The sequence below is a fragment of the Columba livia genome, chromosome 7 (genome assembly GCF_036013475.1).
Source record: "Columba livia isolate bColLiv1 breed racing homer chromosome 7, bColLiv1.pat.W.v2, whole genome shotgun sequence".
Taxonomy (NCBI): Eukaryota; Metazoa; Chordata; class Aves; order Columbiformes; family Columbidae; genus Columba; species Columba livia.
The window spans coordinates 30,549,848-30,569,949 of record NC_088608.1 but is presented as its reverse complement, the minus strand read 5'-3'; the positions used below and the strand labels follow the sequence as shown (position 1 = coordinate 30,569,949).

At 38.3% G+C, this 20,102-nt stretch overlaps 1 protein-coding gene across 4 annotated transcripts in view; it reads right to left on the bottom strand.

The window, feature by feature from the left end:
• Positions 1 to 6,936: 6,936 nt before the first annotated feature.
• The window catches only part of NCKAP1 (NCK associated protein 1), a 63,842-nt gene continuing 50,676 nt past the window's right edge, over positions 6,937 to 20,102 (bottom strand). For all 4 annotated transcript variants that reach the window (XM_065069054.1, XM_065069055.1, XM_065069052.1 and 1 more), the window contains 5 exons: positions 16,597 to 16,690; positions 15,133 to 15,249; positions 11,371 to 11,480; positions 8,741 to 8,830; positions 6,937 to 8,112 (listed from right to left, as the gene is read on the bottom strand). In XM_065069054.1, the coding sequence (XP_064925126.1) occupies positions 7,996 to 8,112; positions 8,741 to 8,830; positions 11,371 to 11,480; positions 15,133 to 15,249; positions 16,597 to 16,690 (528 nt within the window). In that variant the 3' untranslated portion in view covers positions 6,937 to 7,995. The remainder of the gene's footprint in view (positions 8,113 to 8,740; positions 8,831 to 11,370; positions 11,481 to 15,132; positions 15,250 to 16,596; positions 16,691 to 20,102) is intronic.

The following is a 20,102-nucleotide window of genomic DNA, read 5'->3' as shown; positions in this document are numbered from 1 at the left end:
TGTGTGTGTTTCGGTGCAAAGTAGCTCTGTTTTCATCTAATTCCACTGTTCCTCACCGATCTGTGTTAATACAGCAATTCCCCAGTCCAAAGGTGAGGAACAACAATCTACAGTCACTTAACTGTGCTGATAGAAATGTAATTAGTGTCCTCAGGGCAGTTCTGGCTCAGGTCAGGGAGACCTGTTGCTGCACTGGAGGGGACATGGGGGTGGATGCTCCTTTGCTTTGTTTCCCGGAACACCCTTTTTTCTTAAATACTGCTCAAGTATTTAGGAATGCAAGGTAGCCTTCACAGTAGTATTATGTACAGATGTTCCATTTAAATATGCATTCAGTTTATTATTCTAATGTGATAAATTGTTATATGCTATTATGATGACCATCCAGATAATGCAAAATACACCCTTCCCTCCCACTGTGGGCCATACTAGAGACACAACCAAATCCACTGAACCCTCTCTGAGTTATAATTGCCTCCAGATGGAGCATTTAAGGCAAAAAAACCTGCAAAGCTCTATAATACCATATACATTATGCAGCTTTTCTAGTCTGGCCCCTGCAGAAATAATTTGAGATGCCTAGCTTAAAGGCCGTAACCACTCAGAATTTAATTTTGGTAAACCATAAATTTACTATTTCAGATTTACAGCCTCTCCGGTTGCATGGCCCAAGTCCGCCTGTGCTCCTGCTTACCCAGATTTATTACCCGTGCCCAGCAGTATTAAGTACCAAATCACACCCATGCCTAAAAATAAGCCCTGCACAAACAGTTGAGTTTTACAGTAACAGCCCAATATCGCCAGGTGCTGAAATTCAAGACTCACCACTGATTTCCATGGGAGCTGAGTTTGACATGCCCCAGGATGAAGTATTACCTATAAATAGAAGCCAATGCAGTTGGTGTGTATTTTACTTGTGTTTTCAGCAGTTACAGGTGGGATCACAAAGGCCTCTATATAGAACCTCAGCAAGATCGGGAAAAGCAACATCGCCTTTCCTGAGAGCTTTTACTAACACACCTGCAAACCACACAAACAGCAGATGCTCCAGAAAGCTGAGAACTACGAAATCTAACCTTGTAAAAACAATTTCATTTTAAGAAGTCAACCCATGCAAATACAATTATTTAACTCTACAGCTGCCTTCCGTGTGCACCTTGGCTGCCCTGTCCCATTTCTGATTTACTGAAAAGCTCTACAATTGGGCAGCATTGCCGAGGCTGCAGCTGCTGCTGTGACTTCACAAGGGTGTTTGTGTTTTGCCACTTTATTTTTACTTCTGTGAGAGACAGTGAAATAGAGCAGAAAATAGCTATAGAAAGATTCACAAAATTAAGGAAGAGCTGGTGGTCTATAAGCAGAACCACCACAATGTTACTTAGGTGTGAAGCTATGACACAACATAATCCACAGCTTAGACTAAAATAAGAGCGTGGTCTCTTCAAAAATCGTATTTTTCTGCAGAACCCTTTGCTTGCTCACCAGAGATGTTAGACCTTTGCAGCAGACCACAGCGCTCAGCACATCCAGACATTTACAGTCACTTCAAAGTATGCACTGGGCCATGCTAAAGCTTTCCCCCCTATAAATTGTGATTTGGGGAAATTTGGGGAACTTTGGGACTTTCTTAGTTCTTAATCTCCCACACACTTTAGTTGTAGTAGAATAAAAATTATGCCCATGAAATTAGGAAGATCTTCATCATCCTCCAGTTCCCTGACCACACTAAAAATGTATTTTTAACTTAAAAAAAAAGATAAATAATGGCGTGACAGTGCTGATAACTAAATGTTTTAAAGTTGCTTTACTTCTCTGTTCAACAAACTTCCATAGCTCAACTAATAACAACGGAAAAAGCTAGCGGTACTTATTCCAGAAAATATTTATAGGTTTTAAATGTGGCCATTTCGCTGTGCCTCCCCTAGTATTTCTTTCACAAGACCCATAAAACTAACCTCCAAACAAGATTTTCTCAGGCTGGGTTTGTCTTGTTTTGTTTTTCCACATTTGTAGACAGTTCATACAACAGTGCTACTTTTTTTCTCTCCCCAAAGCCACAGGCTTGGTTACTAGAATTGGAAACACAAATCCTTTTTTAGCAGTATAGCTCACAACATACACACAAATATCCGCCAGTTTAACGGGGTGGGAATAAACTTGATCGAGACTTTGTGCCTTAGAAAAGCTCGCATGTTTTACCTGCTCGCTAAGGACTAATTAAACACTGGACAAGCCTGTTCTCTGTTTGCAGAGCTGTCACTCACAATGCTGAGATCATTAGAATACAAGCTTAGAAAAAGACATTTTCCAGCAGCAGAGGATTTTTACTTGGCAGCTCTGTTCAGGGAGAGGGTAGTTGGGGTTTCACCCACTTGGCATCTCCGCTCCAAAGCTTTTTGCAAACCACCCGCACTCTCACAGCCCCGTCCCATTGGATTCAAGCAGCGTATGTGGTGGTTTTAAAATGGTCCTCAGTGGTTATCACTGGCTTTAATCCCACTCTCCCCCTTCACAGCAGGTTCACTGAGTGCTTAATAGCACAGAGACCTATAAGTTGAGGTCCAGACACCTCAGTGTTATGCCAGGGGCTGTGTCCTTACTCACCGTTCTCCATCCCCATCGCCTACCTGCAGAATTACAATGTTGATACGCGACTACTCTGGTTTTGCTGCTTGGATCATCTGCCAGTAACTGGGATTTTGGGAAGCTCCAAGGTGATGTTGGTTTGAAATGCTCCAAGATCCTTCTGAAAAGGCATTTGATACCTGTTGCAAGTATGCTAAGCATCAGCTCGGCCAACAAAATCCACATACGGTGTCCATTTCCACCAGCTGAAGAAACATATTTAAAACCAAGCGAACTCTCATTCCACACACCCCTTAGCAAATGATTGTGATCACCTTCAACTGGCGCCTGTACCACCATAGATTAGCCAGCAAACAATTACCACTATACGATAAAGTTCAGATGCATTATTACTGCCTTGTCGCTATGGTTTCACTCTGAGCTTTTATTAGATAAAAGTTCACATATTTTCATTATGAAAACACCAGTGCAATTATTTCCCTAATAAAGCTGCCTCTAAAGCAAGCGTCACAGGCTCAGCACATTTTCTCAGCTGCTTTTCAGCCCTTTGTTTTTACCCAAATTAATAAACTGCCGAGATGAACGCTGTCACTTTCCTGATCTCATTGTAATGTTAAACATAATTCCTGACACATTCCACTTCGAAGAACAAATGGAACAAAATCCAAACAGCATGGACTATCCTTAGTGTTTCACTGTAAGAGGCACAAGAGATGTTCCTATCTGGTTCTTCAGACTCAGTCTTCACAAACACATGCCCATACTAATGATGCCTCGAAGTTTAACACTTTCAAGCATCCTTGATTTACGAAGGATCTGGATAAGTTCGCTTCATATGCAGAACAGAAAACAGCTGATATCTAAGTTGAAATTTTTAAATGCATTTCTGAAGGCTATGAGGTACAATCTCTACTTAATTCGTGAAGTGCCAAGTCAGACTTCAGAGCTACAAAACGGACTTGGAGTCACTGAGCAATGTCTTTTCCCAACTTCTCTGAGCACACTGTGATCACCATTTTCTACTTCCCTCTTACCCCCTTTTCACTCCTTTTTTTTGTATCATCATAGTTATCCTAATATTAATTTACAGTGTATTCTTAGTTTTACTTCTCTTTCCTTTGCATGCCTATGCAAGGAATGGTTTAATTGTTGCTAATGCATCCTTGCTATTATTAAACAGATTGCCACTTAATTTGTATTCAAAAATAATACTGCTCTTTCCATCTCAACTCTTCTGTTCTCTGCACTGGCTGCACAAACTCAAAGGCTAATGACAAGGATAGGGAGGGCAAGAGCAGAAGAGGTTGCAGGTAATCTGTGATAATGCCTTCTCCATCTTCCAGTTACAACCTGGAGTACTGACAAGATAGGAAATTATGTCGTTAGTGGATAACTAACTGGATTTACTGGCATCAGGGTTTGAAACATTTGGCTGTAACAGCTTTGCAGCTCGTATCTGTACTCATGCTGGTGGCAGTATTATTTTTTTATTATTTACCCAAATTATTTGTGAGAAATAGATTACTATTAGATTGGATTACTATTGTCATGAACAAGGCAACAGCCTGAAAGTCTACACAAGAAACTACTTCAATCCCCTTGCTTTACACTAAACCCAGCATAGGCTTTTGATTCTGACTTTAATACCAACATTTTCTGTTACTGAATTGCCTAAGACACTGACACTATAACCAGTGAGCAGGTCGTTTTGACCTAGTAGTACTAGAAACAGCATGACTAATAGTAAATTAGATATGCTTTTGGACACTGGTCAGGGGGTCGTTTTGATTTTGTGTTAGTACAAATATTTACAGACTTCACAACGCAACAAATAGCAAAAGCACACAAGCAGTGGCAAATTCAGGTAAAAAACTTCTGTCATCTTAGGGGAAAATTTACTTTTACCATAAAAATTACCCAAACAATTGTACCTAAAGAAAAAAAATAGGCAGAACTTTAGTATTTTTGAAAACTGGTTATTTGACAACTCTGGAAACAGTGGTCCTCATCCATGAAACCACATCAAACGTCTGTAGCTGTCATTTAAGTTTTCTTGCTTTACGCAGCCAGCCGTGCCAGTACTCCAGCGCTAACCACAAGGGCTGAAATGAAAGCAGTTTCCCTGTATTCATTCAGTCCTTAATTTATCAGCCAAGTTTAGTAGCGAATACAACTATGACAAATTACTTCTGTACTATCTAAAAGGTATTATGGAGTTAAAAGATGCAAACAATCTGAAGCCTAGGTCTAAAAAACTCTTATTGATTCAACAGGATAAGTGGCTACAGCTATAAACCTGGCTTTGAGTTTGGTTCAAGCTTGACAGCGCAATTTACCTAAAAACATTACAGCATTAATTCAGACATACCTGTACTGACAGAATTTATAAGAGTTACTGGTGAGTAACTGAGAGTTCACTCTTTTGTATGAATCACAATGCTGAGTCCCAGGACCAGGGAAACTTTTGGCAAAAATACATTTCAGAGGCAAGGCACATTTACTTCTGGTTGAGAACTCTTGAATCTGGACGGAATAAGCTGAGAAGTCATACAAGCCCACAGTGACCTGCTGAAGAAGGCTCTTATCTTTCCTCAAATCACCGGCCTCATTTCAACATTTTCTGGGGAGAACACCATTCTCCAGGGCATCAAAACTTGTATACTCCAAGTGTCAGTTTGGTTACCAAATAAATTGCTAGAGCAAAAAAAACCAAAGGTTTAACAGTAGCCATTATTTTCAATGGTAATCTTTTGTCCTGACGGACACAATTTTTAAATTTAAAAAAACTAGTTTTCTGGGCAGCAACAGGACATTGCTCTTCCATGCTTTCTCTCTCTCTCTCAGGAGGCAGAGCCCTCCCCCGTGAATTAGACATTTGATCCAAACTGGCTCCACATGGGATCAGCTCAGCCATCTGTGCTTCATGCTCCAGGAATTACACACACTTCTGGAAATGCACAAAAAGCCACCTGAGATGACTCAATAGACAGTATCAACAGCTGAACTTACTAAGTTGTGGACATGGTGTTGCCAGCTCCAGAGGAAGAATTCCTTCTCTACCTGTCTCCCCAAACAAGCTTTGCTCGACAGGCTTATTTTGATTTGTGTAGTAAGTGGACACAGGTTGCCTCGAGGACAATAATTTGACATGCTCTGCCTTCCACATGCAGGCTAAACCCTAAATAGCTTTGTGGGAGCTCAGTTAAAACCAGAAATAATGGAAATACAGCTAGAAGAAAAAAAGGACACTCTCCCCCTCCCATCCAAAACCCCTCCAAAATCCAACTAATACATGGATGAGTCCACACAATTCCTCCCCAGTTTCCCCATTCCTCAGCTTGGTTCTGAGCTCGCTCTGAGCTCTTGCAGGAAGGGCAGCTATAAGGCACAACGTCTCAGGTGTCTGTGTGCCAGGCAGCTCTGAAAGGTTCTTGACTGAATCTAATCTGACCGTGTCAGAAGTAGCTTCTTGCAGAGATATCTGTTTGTCAGATTACCTGTTTTCTAGGCCTAGTTCCATAACCCCTCAGACAGTAGAAAGCTGGCAGGGATCTGAGGTAAACAAGCAAAGACAACTGCTTTGTACTTAAAAAGATTAAAGACACAAAATAGGTTATTTCTTAAGTTTGAGTTTTTCAAGAGTCAGTCTTGAAAGCAGGCATTGTTTTTCCACAAAAGGCTACATTACAATCAAAATCTTCATTGAAATCAAGACATTTTAACGCATTAGATTATAAATTTTACAGCATAGAACTCTTAAGTCTTGCATTCGCCCTAACTTCTTTATGAACAAACTTAATCGTTATGGTACTAAATTATCAATTTAAAAACAGTTCCATGGTTATAACATAAAATGCATAATTAGGAAAAATACAGATGTACTGTCTTACTTCCTTAGGACAATTTTATTCCAGTCCTTTTTTCCTCTGGACAGAGGAAGCTATTGTAACTGAGCACACAACAGCTCTTTGAGAATAGAAAAAGTTACCAGCATGCACAGAAATCGCATCAGGAACAGGGGCTCTATACAACATCCAGAGCCTGTTGAGAAACACATTGCTTTCATAAGCTGCGGATTAAAGAACACAACCATCTGGTCAGCTTTCAGGCTAAATGAGCCAATGCACGCCAATTTGCACGATTGATTTAAAAAAGGCCTATTATACATCTGTCTCAGTAATGTCTGATGTTACGGGTTTAGCAACACGCTCCTGTTTTATGATTATTTCAAGTTTTATACTTTAACAATACACTTATTTCTATGAGTACAACTGGTATCGCTACGTAGTATATAAATGCTTTTCTCGCTTTATTATGTAAAATTAAGATTTAAAGGATAATGGCACTAAATTGACACTTTTTACATTGTTTTTAATTCCTTCTTCCAACTTTGTACAAGATACACTATTGCAGAAGCCAAAAGGTGAAGGATTAAAAGAAGTTTTCACATAAAAGCTCTAAGGATTGATATTTAATGAACTGTGAGATGTAAATCAATGCACAACAGCACAGTTAAGCTTAAAATACTAGGGTAACATTTATATTAAAAATAATTCACCTACAGATAATACAGTCTAGTGTTTATTGTATGTTATGGAAGGTACACTTGAATTTCAAAAATTTAAAACATATAAAAAGTGGTTAAGGGCTAACATTTTATCAACATGTGATAAATGTGTAAGAATGTTTATTATACAGCAGGGTACAATGGTAGTGTTAATGCCAACAGGGCACCACAGAAGTTAGTTTAAAAAAAATTTCCACTATGCTTTATACAAACAACACCACTTGCTGTTGTTTAAGAATATCGGGAGAGGATCGCTGTCAGGAGGATAAGCAGTCCTATAACATTTTTAATGTTAGATAGTGTCATAGTACGTAGATCGGTGAATATTTCAAAATAAAACTAGAAATGCTGTCATTACTTCACAGAAATGCACATCCAATATTTGTTTTCAATAAGAACAATAGGTACAAGATTATAACTCTCCCTATATGAAATAATTTACACACAGATGAAAGCTACACTGTCTAAAATAATCACTAAATACATTTTTCTTCTGGGAAATAAGCAATTTGTTTTGCATGATCAATATCAAAAAACATAGAGCAGAAGTAGTATTCTTTAAACATAACTGATGCTCTAAAGTAAAAACAAAAAAAAGAGAAAAATAAAAGGAAGTAATGAGAAAAAAAGATTTTCCATGAATGTGCAACCTAAAATCAACCAAGCTTATATTGTAGTACAACCATATTAAGAAACCACTGATCAGAAATACAACTTTATGGGAAAAGTTTAGAATTCACAAAACTGTTCATCAGGCCATAAAGTAAAATAGCTCCACAGTTTACAGATAAAACTGAGGCCACATAGATGCGTGCTATGTCTTATCTCCAGTAAGTAGATACTCAGGCAGAGGATGTGACGCTTTGTTTGTAGACAGCATGGTATGCGTTTCTCAGCAAGACATATGGGAAACAAGACTCCAAGAGATCCATTGTCAGGAACGGAGACTCCTGCACAATCTGAAAAATACCAGAAACACCAGATTTCGCAGAAAACCACACCAGAAACAGCACCTACTGCCTGCTAATGCTAATCTATTTCACGGAGATACTTCTGGATCTGCACCAAACACCACTCACATATCACACGGCAAAAGGAAATAATACAAAGCTTAAATGTTGGGGAGAAACACGCTACTATAAACTCACCACTTTTCGGAGCTAGTCATTTAGCTTTCCTATATCCATAGCCATACAGCACTCCAACCATTTCCAAAAGATACAGAATACTGAAAGGAAAACCTCAGAGCAGAGAGGATTTTTTTCTCCCACACACTCTAAACATTGTTTCTTTATTGGGAAATTTCATTTTGTTTGCATGTACTAAGTGAACAGTGAAAATTATGTGAAAAATGTGATACAATGTTCTAGGCAACAAAGGACGATGGTAAAAATGTGTGAATGTGTTGGGGGAATGAAAGACATTCATTCCTTACATTAGAATGCCAGGAAGAACAACATAAAAAATGATTTCCACAAGATCAGGAGCCACAACACCCAATGTGACACCCAAAACCCCCTGTTGCACGATGCAATGTGGAGCCTATTCCTTAAGTTAACACCACAAATAAAACAGACAAACACTTACCATGTCTAGTAGTAGGTACACAGATTCTCTGTTCCTTGTAGTAGTTTTGTCCGTCTCCTGGCCAATCTTCAGTAGACTAGATGATGCAAGCTACATAATATGTGTATTGAAAAGCAATAAATAAAACAATGCACTGATCAGCTTCTGCTATTTTGTTACACAGACACAAAACCTTTCTAAAGAAACCAATATCCCAGACGAGGGACATTGTGCTGTACTAACAAACTCCCAAGGAAAGTAAGTAATCCTGAGCCCAGGGACCAGTACAGGGCTTTAGTCTCAGTGAGCCATTTTTGTTCATTTTTATCAGTGTTTAATAAGGAAGATGTGCTATTTTATACAAAACGTGAATTAATTCATTGCAAAGAATCAATAATCATTGTAACCATTGGCTGACCACTATAAAGTCAGTACTGAAATTAATGACAGAACCCTCATGGGATCAAGATCTCACTCCCTCTGTCCTTCCCAATAAATACGTATATGAAGTTATTGCACTTTTGTAAGATTTAAAGTGACTGAAGTTTTAATTGTTTGGAGGTAAAGAAAAAAAGTTTTACTTCCTAAGCTATATTTTGAACTGAAGAAATGTCATCCTAAATGTAAATGAATAATATTTTACCAGACCATGAGCAACACTACAAGACTAGTTTAAGAAGATATCCTAGAAACTTCTAACATGTACTTAGGTATTTACAAGCTCAGGATGACAGAATACAGTACAAAACTTGCTTCGCAGATGCATTGATAATCCATGTTTTCACGCCTCACAGAAATTTGAAAAACCTCCTTTCAACTTTGAGATGTACAATCAGCATTTACGCCCTCACACCAAGCAATGGCAATGTGCCTAAACCACATGTTTACCAGAAATGGATTTTAACTTAAAATATTACCTTTAAAAATCTAAATCAATAGTCCTCTTAACAAATTTTGTCATTAATCAATTTGTAATACAAAATGAATACATACTTCAAAAGAATCTGAGTACACACTCAGCAGTATTCAATAACCTAGTTAAGACTTCTCTGTATTTAATTAACTTTGACAGAAAAGCAGAACATCCCCAGCAGTACATTTTCTTCTTAAGAGAAACGTTTTTCTTCAGACTAACAGTAAGTGATATATAAAAGGTGCTAGAAAAGAAAGATTATCAAAATATCTGACCCATCAAGTCATGGTCTGTGCAGTAAAAGCCATGGCCTGAAACCAGTTCGTAAACATTGAAAAAATGCAAACCTCATACCAAAAGTGCTTTTATCACATGAAACTATACTGGTTTCCTTCACTTGTCAAATGTATGCAACTTGACACAACCATTTCTCTTTCATCTGTTACAGCCAGCAGTTGCATTAGACAAGGTCAATGGCCAAAGGTTTTTTCTGTTTTACAAAATGCAATGAACTTCCAGAAATGGAAAAAAAGTTTCTGTGGACTTCTAGTTACAGAAAGTTACCATTACCCCACATCCGTAAATGTGTAAGGCACCTGAAATAAGGGGGGAAGAGACATTTTTTCATATTTTAAGGCCAAACAGCAAAACTCAAGGATGACTCAAAATCAGTAGTCATTTTTAAAAATTGAAGTGAAGCTGCAGTTTTAGCCTCCAGCTTCCCTTTAAGCATCAGCTAATTAAGAGCCACTTTAAAAATTCTATTTCTACTCAGGCAGCACACCAAAATGTATTTAAAATGCATCACCACCACCTAAGGGCTTTTGCTTTTTTCCTAAGCATCACTGAGGATTTCAGAAGCTTTGATCTCCAACCAGCTCTGAAGGATGAAAATTCCTCTCCCCAGCTGTCCCTGCAACAGGCCACTATCAGACAGTTTCTGTTTAAGAAGGGCAGGCATGGCAAATATACAATGCAAAAGCCACTCTGGAGTTACCTTCTTTGAAAAACTAAAATAAACTAAATAGTCCAACATGCCTGCTAGACAGAATCTTGATTTTATATGCATTGCACGTGTCTTTTTCTAGTCATGGGTCATACAATGTAAGAGATGGTACGTGCTTAGATTATACCGAAAAAAAATTATGACGCTTGTACTGATTTGCTACTGTTACTTTCCAACATCACACACAGCTGACTACTGCTAAAGGATTACTACTAAATTTAATCTAGACTTATATTAACAATATGCTTTTCTCTCTTGTGTACCAACAGCAGAGTTATAGGAAATCAATTGCATTGCATCCCAAATTAATATTACATTTTCCACGTGAATTTGAAAATACTTCCTGAAGTCAATATATTTTTCTTGTTAAGATATGAATATTTGCCTATTGCTAGACTTGAAAAATATTCACCTGATTTTCTCCTAATCAAAAATCAACAAGTTATACAATAACTTGAGTTTCTGTGCAATCTGTAGCTACAGGAAAATAGGTAACATTACAAGCATTATGAAGCAATATTGCTACTGGAATAAATGTTTGTTAATCAATACTCAGTAATCTAAATCTTTATAGTATGCCCTTATGATTAAGACTACTCATGGCTGGTTGCTGCTGTAAAGGTAACACTTGCAATGACAAACACATTGATAACTTCATGACAGCACTGCGCAACCTGGACAATGTATCTAATGGATTGAGGGGCCAGCTCTAGAAATGAAGTTAATACATACGGCCAAAAATTCTTTGAGACGGTCTTCAATGCTTCCCTTGTGGATGGTAAATAAAGCTGCAGCAATCTGGTTGATAGCTTTTGCCAAGCAATGAATGTTGTTGCAATGCCCTAAACAAAAACATATACAAATTACCTCGGCATCATGTTTGAAAATTACAGTATTCTTTGCAAAAGATCACCAAAGAATAAACTTGTCACAACGAAAGACCAACTTTTATCAGCTTACGCAACAGGAGCAAAGTTATTTTTTCACACTGAACTTGGTATGAGGAAAGCCAGCAGAAGTACAGATCTCCCTTCTGAACGCTGTAGAGGTCACAATGACCTGACAAAGATCCCTGTGGCTTTTAGACACAAGGAAAAATAATATACTGGAAGCTTATTTGCGTTCTCCAACACTTGAGAGTATTCCCACTTGACTAGGCTGAAAAGACACATGCAAGCAGGATTTTTTCAAGCTAATTGGCTGTTTTTTCTCCCCTCTATGTAAACAAACAAGTCGTCATGCCCAGACAACAGCACCCAAGAGATCTGCAGGAACTCAAGAACAAACTGTCGAATTGCTAATTGCCATACCTAACATCTTGCCTAAAATGCACTCAGGCTTCAGATTAAGGGTGATTAAATGACACAGGTTTCCAAAGAGAGCAGGACTGCCCCTCAGTAAGACTGATACATCTTCTAAGCAAATTAGGTCAAATCTACCACTTTCAAACAAAACTAACAGACACCTGGGCTAATATCCTGGGGAAGTGCTAGCGTATGAAAAGGAAGAGGTCTTTGCAGGAGCTGACAAGTATTCAAGCATCCAAACACTGCTGATTCTTCCCGTATTTTTGGACCATTGCTGAGCACTGAGCTCATTTTTGCATTCTGTCATTTATCGTAACTCCAAGATCATGGTTGAATAGTGAGGTCAGCTAGACCCCATCATTTCACATGAGATTTTTTCTTCCCCTACGCATATCAGTATTGTTACTTAAAATGACTTATCTGTAATTTTATCACCCAATTCTCCATCAGCAGCCTCCCCCAGAGCTGATGCTCCTACTCCATCATCTATTTTTAATTAAATATTGCTGCATGAATATGTGAGTCCAAAAAAAAATAAGATATCACCCCTTTCCTTGAACATCAGTCAAGAACATCTGTTCTGCTTAATTCTGCTGATTAAAATTTATATTTATTTTTGAAGAGGCTTGATTTTTTGAAGTGACTTCATTTCTATGACTCAGAGACTGTAGAAAAAGCATCAGCAAGGGAATTCATCTGAGAACTGTTGTCTTCCAAGCTGCAACAGGTTTCAAGTATTTAGAAAAAGCTATGTCTCTCACAGACGTGTTCTATTCCAGCCTCCAGATGACAAATTAGTCCTCTAGCCTGATATTTGACTAGCAGTTCAAATTTCTTACTGGGAACAAAAGTAAAGGTCTGTTAGAGTCCGACACGTTATCCGGAGCTAGTGGAAGAAACCGGCTTGATCCTGAAGTAGGCAGAGAGAACACAGACTTTGCTAAAGCTGGCCAAGAACTCTCTGTGTTTGGGAGGTACATCTTGCCAGATTAGAAAGCTGAAACTCCTTCAAATCTCTGACTCGTTGATGGATAAAGTCGGGATTTGTCTAGGGAATTTACTTCATAAAAAGCAGCATTTATTAAGTTCTCATTCTAGAAATAGCATCTATATTTAGTGTCTAAAGCCAGATGGTATCCAATAAGGGCAGAACACAAGAAAAAGTAATATTATGCAAGGAAGGTAGGACTGACAAGGCCTATTCTGTTTGTTCAGTTATTTTTGTAGAGTGAACATATTTTAGGTATTCCTTTTGCGAGGCTCCTTTCCTCTCAATAAAAAAGAGCCCACTTAGTAAAGAATTACATAAGGCAGAGGCCGCATCTCATAAAAATCAGTAGCTACTCCCTATATGGGCTTATTTGAGTTCTAGATGTAACTGCTCTCCAGTCACAGTTTTATGAGATCTTATTAACTGTACTTACTTTAAGAAGCCACTTTGAAACGCAGCTTCATGTTAAGAGTTATTGAATGTAAATGAAATTACAGAAACTGGAACATTTAAGCTACACGATATAAAACTGGCAGAAGATATAAACTTATCTCAGCCTGCTCAGAACCTGAGGGCTTAGAGGGTCTTTGGAAGAGAGGGGAGCTCAAGGAAGGCAAACCTGCGGGAGCTCCAACCTGCTGGAGAACCTGACTTGTATCTTTAGAAATAAATTTGCAGAGGGGGTGAATGGGAAAATATGATCACCTTTAAAAACTTTTAGTGCTGTCCCCCTGGCAAGTAGTATAAGTGTTGAGACTCTACAGTAGGTAAGATGCTTCTGAAGGAGGAAGTGGGAGCACAAAGTGCTTCTACAGTATGTATTTTATGGAAATGTGAACAAGCAATATTTAAGAGATGTGGTCTTAAACGCACATAAGCAAGTTCATTTGGAGCAAGTTATGAGAACCAACCTGATTCTCCTTTAACAAGCAATTTCTTGTCTGTGCCCCTCACCAATCACACTCGATATTCCCTGCTCTTGCCTATATTCTGAGATTTTCAGTCATCCACCATGCTTTGAAAAAGTTCACAAAAAGCCACAGAAATACTAGGAGTGCAGACAACATGAAACAACTCTGTGTGTTACAGGGTTTTCTCCCTATCAATCAGAAAAAAGTTGTTAACTTCAGAATTCGTAACTTTGCAAATCAATGTTCACCTTCTACTCATTGCATCAGAGATTTATCCAACTTTTCCACAATCGGCAAAAGGCTACACTATCTGTTTAAAATGAAACTAGAGTTAACAAATCCCTAATTTCTCAAAACTGAACAAAAAAAAAGGTTAATTAACCCAACTTAAACAATCATGGGTGTCTGAAAAAATGTGATCTGCATACTACACTAAGTGATAAAGACAGCTTTAAGAATTTTTGGTCTTCTCTTAGTACTTCAAATTTTCCTAAATCAGTTTAGGCATTCTTTGTGAGTTTAATTTTGACAAGATTAAAAATAATGCTGCTTTTAAAACAAAGACCAGAAAAAACATGTTGTACCCAGTAAATGGATGCAGAATAAACATGGTCTTTTATGTGAGCCATGCTACACATCACAAAGGAAATAGCCTGAACAGCTGAAAGCTGACTTTTGTGTGTGTTGGAACAGTTTTGTCAGTCTTTTTTTCTTCAACTTAATTTTGTCTGAAAGATAACTCTTTCTTTTTTGTGAATTACACGCAAAGAATTTCCTTGAGGCAAAGCTTTTTAAGTAAAAAAGCTGAACTACTGCATAGGATATAATACTGTTCACAGCTTACTCCTTCCAGATTCTTTTTTCAAAATTTTATGCTTAGTAATATAAACAGCGTATTGAATATAGAAAAGACACCTTGTATGACTGGCCCAAAGCCAATGTAAAGATTACTAAAATATCTATACTATTACAGAGTCAGTCTCACACTAATTAATGTAGAATGTATGCTCTGGCAATTCTACATATTAGGACGAGACTGCCCCCTACAGTATCGGACCTGTTGTTAAAATCTCAAGCGGAAGACTTATTTTTCATAGAAAGTTATCTCAAACAAGAGTTAAGTAAATGCTTTTTAAAGTAACTTTCAGAAGAACTCTCCTGTATCAGAGATTTTTAAATTTTGTTCACTACAAAATATCAGTAAATATGTAAACCAAAAGTATTCAAGAAACTACCAGGACTATTATGAAGAAAGCTCTCACAACAAATATTGAGCTGATGTTACCTTCAATGGCGGGGCTGTACTGAGACATCACGTTACTAGCCAAAGTCGGCAAGGAGACTGCCACGAACACCATGAGAAGGCAAGCGATTTTATATTCTTCTTCTGGACTAATGTTTTCTACAAACAAAAACAATAAAGTTCTTTAATTAAAGAATTAATCTTAAAGTATTTCCTTTCAACCGCAGGTAGTTTAGAACGTAAAACATCTCGTCTCTTGTGCTCTCCCTTTGGTAAGTGAGCAGAAGGTGATGTGCACCCACCCCAATTCACACTAAAACCTTGTGTTTTCACAAGCAGCAGCATCACCACACATAAGCATAAGACTAGTTTAAAAAAGTCAACAGTTGGTGAAATACAGTACTTCTCTCTGTACAAACTGAATCACTAAAAGCAAAATACTTCAAACTGCAAAGGTAAGAATCAAAACACAAGATCCTAACCAACCATGAAAATATACAGAAATTCTGTCTTGTGCACTCAGCTTAAACATTTCACAGCTGCTCCACAAAGAAAATAATCCATTTTAAAATGTCATTTCAGATACTAGCTATCTTCCACAGATATACTTATGTATATTTTACATATAATTTATATAAAACAAATACACTTTTTTTAAGGTACACAAAGAAATTGTGCTTGACACTTACGCTTAAATATTAAAATGCCCCCTTGAAATTACCTGTATTTTGCCCTCCCAAAATAACTACTATTAAAGCAAGAAAAAACAACTTCGGCAGCATTTAAAATATTCATGATCCGTTAAGAACTATCCGTTACATAAAGGGGGAAAAAAAGGCAATAAAGTGCTCAATTAGGAAGACAGGGAGAAAAGCTCAAGACCGTCATAAAAGTACTTAGAAGTCTTAATTCTTTGAACCTGCCAGAGTAAACCAAACTGAAAAGCTTAGACCATGGTGCTTAAAGCAAATAAGAGGAAGCACCATGTATGTTAGAACATTAACATGTTTATTTTACCTTGTCGGCTCCATGTTTACACTTGTATAACACACAGGTAACACAATGCTGTAAAATTCATGAAGTGCATTTCAGCTCCATGACACAGATTTGTTAGAGATCTGTACAACACAACTCACTGTGTCTGCAGTTGTTCACAACAGAGTCCTATGTTCATTGTCCTTAAATTACAGCAGTTTTCACCATTAGTTATTAAAGTCCTTCAATATCTACTCATTATTCTTTTCCAGGCCAACAAGTCAATTCACATGTGGCTGAAAAGATTCTCAAGCTAACACATCAGTAGACAGCAGGCACAAATAATTTATCTTCTTATGCCATTTATGGAGTTCATCAAAGGAATACAAAGGACCGAAAATATAAATCTTCCTCCCAGCACTTTAAACAGTTCCCTGCCTGGGTGCATTTATTTTTTGTCTCCCTCCTCCCGCCAGATTGTTTTATTGTGTTTTTTTTTACATTTACAGCTCTTAATTTCTAACTTCTTACCTGATTTTTGGGAAGACAGTGCTACGACCAAGGCAGGATCAATCTCACAAGGCAATCCAGCAGCTGATGACAGTTCATATACATTCATTGCCACCTGAGGACCGAAAGGAAGATAATTACAAAAAAAGAACACTGAATGCTTTTTGCGTACACGATGAAGCACAGTTTTGCTGCCATGTTCAAAGTGTTCTTATTAGAGTTTGAGGCACTAAGGAATTTCAAACTTGGCTAAAAGAATATGAAGAGACTCAGGATTTTTGTTTGTTTCTAGCCTACACTTAACAGCTGGGTCAGTACTTTATGTGCTAGATCGTAATTTCTTTTTGTCAAGCCAAACAAAGCTTGTACACTTTTCTACATTACCTCCAAAGCAAACATCCCGACATCCAATTAGCCATTTCCACATCTTTCTTCACTGTTCAAAAGAAACTAACAGATTTTCTCTACCAGATCTAAAGCATAAGCAAACAACTTCAAATATAGGGTTTTTTTTAAACAAAAGCCAAAATTCACAATCTTGTGAAATATTAGAGTAAGGCAGAAATCTTAAAATATTTGAATTTGGTACAGATTCAGCACCCAGTGATTCCAAGTGCCAAGAATTAGGCTCTAGGTGGCTCAAATACAGAGGAACTAAGAACACCTTGAAATGTATTTAATTTTCCAGGCAGTATCTTTTGTTGCCATTAAAAAATGTTCACCACAGTTCTTCACTCTTTCCCCAGTTTACATTTTGGATAATGTATCTGAAGCTCAAGTTCAGATGAATCTCTACAACAGCAGGTTTCTACCAAACACAAAGGACAACGGGAGATGCTAGCAATGTGTCTTACTGCCATCAATATTCAAGAAGTTTTACACTTTGCCCACAAATTCTCACGTACAGTGGGTCAGCTGCATGTAGGGGATATTGTGCAGACTATCCTTGTTCTTGTGCTCCAGCCTGGCTAACCGAGGGCAAGTGCTGATATGAAACATATAGAAAGTAGTTTGCAGAGTGCTATACTGTCAGCAGGACACACAATATTAGATCAACTACAGTCCTGCATTAAAAGAATTACAGAGCATCTGATGGGAGCAGGTTCACAACAAACTGATTAAGGAGTAACCAGTGGAATAAATGCAAGCCTGTTTCTAAAAGCCTGTAAAGACTTCCCAACAATTTAATATAAAAAAATTACCAAAAATGAGAACAAATCCCCACTTTGTCAGTAACGCCAAGTCATAAGTTTCAGAGATACTAAAATAAAAATAACATTTCATAACAAGTATTTATTTCATCAACAGCTTTAATGCTATTTATGCTTTGCCTGGTATATTCAGTACAGAGGAAATTACTATGTTATTATATCCTAAAATATGCCCAGTGGGGCAACAGTCCCAACTCATTGTACAAAGCCTTGAAAATATCTGTCTGTCAACATGGCTTCATTTAAGAAAAAAAAAGTCTGCCTTATTGTCCCCAAAGAAGCCTTTTTTGTTTCCAATTGCACTGCTGTATGTGACAAGGCCAGGAGAAAGCTCAGACAATGAGCTGCTGGTTGTCCCCAGGGCTTAATTGTTAGTGAGCTCACAGCACAGCTCTGGCCCTTCCAACAAGCTGCTTTCAAGACAAAGCTCTGGCAGAGCTGTGGGGCAGCACATGTCAGAGTTCCCAGTATTCCCAGAAGGCACTATGGACAAGACTACATAGGTTTGACTCCTTGTCCACGCACAGTCCTCCAACATTACCCAGGCAAGCTGTGTACTCTTAAACAAGCCTACAGGGCATCACGCCACACCACGTGTTGTGACATCTCTGGTTGGTGTCACGCAAACACCAGCATGTTCGGCTGTACCACAGCGCTTACAATGTATTGCAGACACTTAGAACTAGTTAAAAAAACCCCACACAACAGATATATTTAGGAATCACAGCAGAACTACAGCACACCCAGAGAAGACCAACTGCAAAATATTATGTGAAGCCGAGGCAACTAGGTGGTGCTACACGGCACAAGCCCAAGAACAGTCCTCAGCATGGTTTGATTTAACAGTAAATAGCTTTTTATTTGCTACACAATTGTGCTGGTATGACTGAAAATGAGTTAATTTTATTTATGCAGTTAGAAACCTTTCTTTTTCATAGCTAGCATGGTCATTATTTGGACTTAGTTTGAGAACAAGAGAGAACACCCCAGCACAGAGTCAATGTTTTCAATTGCCCTCTGAGAGCCAAAGACACTTTGAGTACTCTGTCCACAGGTGTGAGGCAGCCAGGAAAGGGGGCAGAGATGGGGCAGAGCTTGACTGACAGCCAGACTGAACAATGAGAGTATTTAATCCCATTAGAGTCACGCTTCATATTTAAGGAGAGTCAGGATCTTCCAGTCTCTCTCTCTCAGGCATTTTTCGCTCTTGTGTAATTTTTCTTTGCTCTTTTTGTCAGAGCCAGGGGAGTTTTGTTCAGTACGTTTAGTTGGGCCTTTTGCCATTTTGCAGAGGCCTCTGGGCTTTTCTGCATTTTTCCTCTTTTTTCTCTCTTTGGGATCAGCTGTTCGGGACCAGGGTGCTGCTTCCTGGGACTGGCTGCTTAGTGTGGATGGAGTTCATGAGGAATTGCATTGAGTATCTTTTATTTCTATTTTATGTATATATTTACTAGTAGTGTATTAGTATTTTGTTATTTTATTAAACTGTGTTTATCTCAATCCAAGTTTCTCCCTTCCCTTTCAATTTTCTCCCGCCGGGGAAGGGGGAAGGAGGGGAGGGGGAGAGTGAGTGGCTATCATGGTTGTAGTGCTAGCTTGGGTTAGACCACGACACCAGTTATTCCAGTGACTGCAAATTACTCCAGTAACCTCCAGAATTGATCCAGTAACCTCCAGAATCACTCCAGTAACTCCCAACAGAGAAGCAGCAAATATTCTGCTTCCTCCTGTCTGCTGCCACACATCAGTTCAGTGATGTCTTTAGAAATCCATTGAGATATTAAAAATGATTTGTTATCATCAGCTTAAAAATATTGATGGTAAAATACTGTCTTCAATGATTACTGTTTCAGCCTCTATCCTGCCCTGTTTTTCAGTACCCCTTTGATACCAGAGGCTGCAAGATGCTTTCTGAAAAGATCAGGCAAGCAGGCAGTGCGCTTCCCTTCCCATCTCTTCTGCATGCTGATTCCACAAGTTCAATAATGGAACATGATGTGATCAATGATTGTCGCTAACTATGGGTAAGAATTTTAGAAATTTTCTTGAGAAGTGGAAAGACAAATTGCATCATTTTGATACAACCTTTACTGAGTATCCTTCAAGTTTATTTTCCGTAGCATTTCCACAGAATTCCTCTACTGTGATATGAACTTCAGTGTTTTCTGGGACATCAAACATTCCTGGCTGGTTTATCAGTATTGCACGTTTCAGAGGGCATGTGATTGTATCTTGGAGTGAAACAGCATACGTGTGAAATTCCAGTAACTTATCATATTCTTCACACAACCTCTGAGTCATTTTCAGACAGACTGC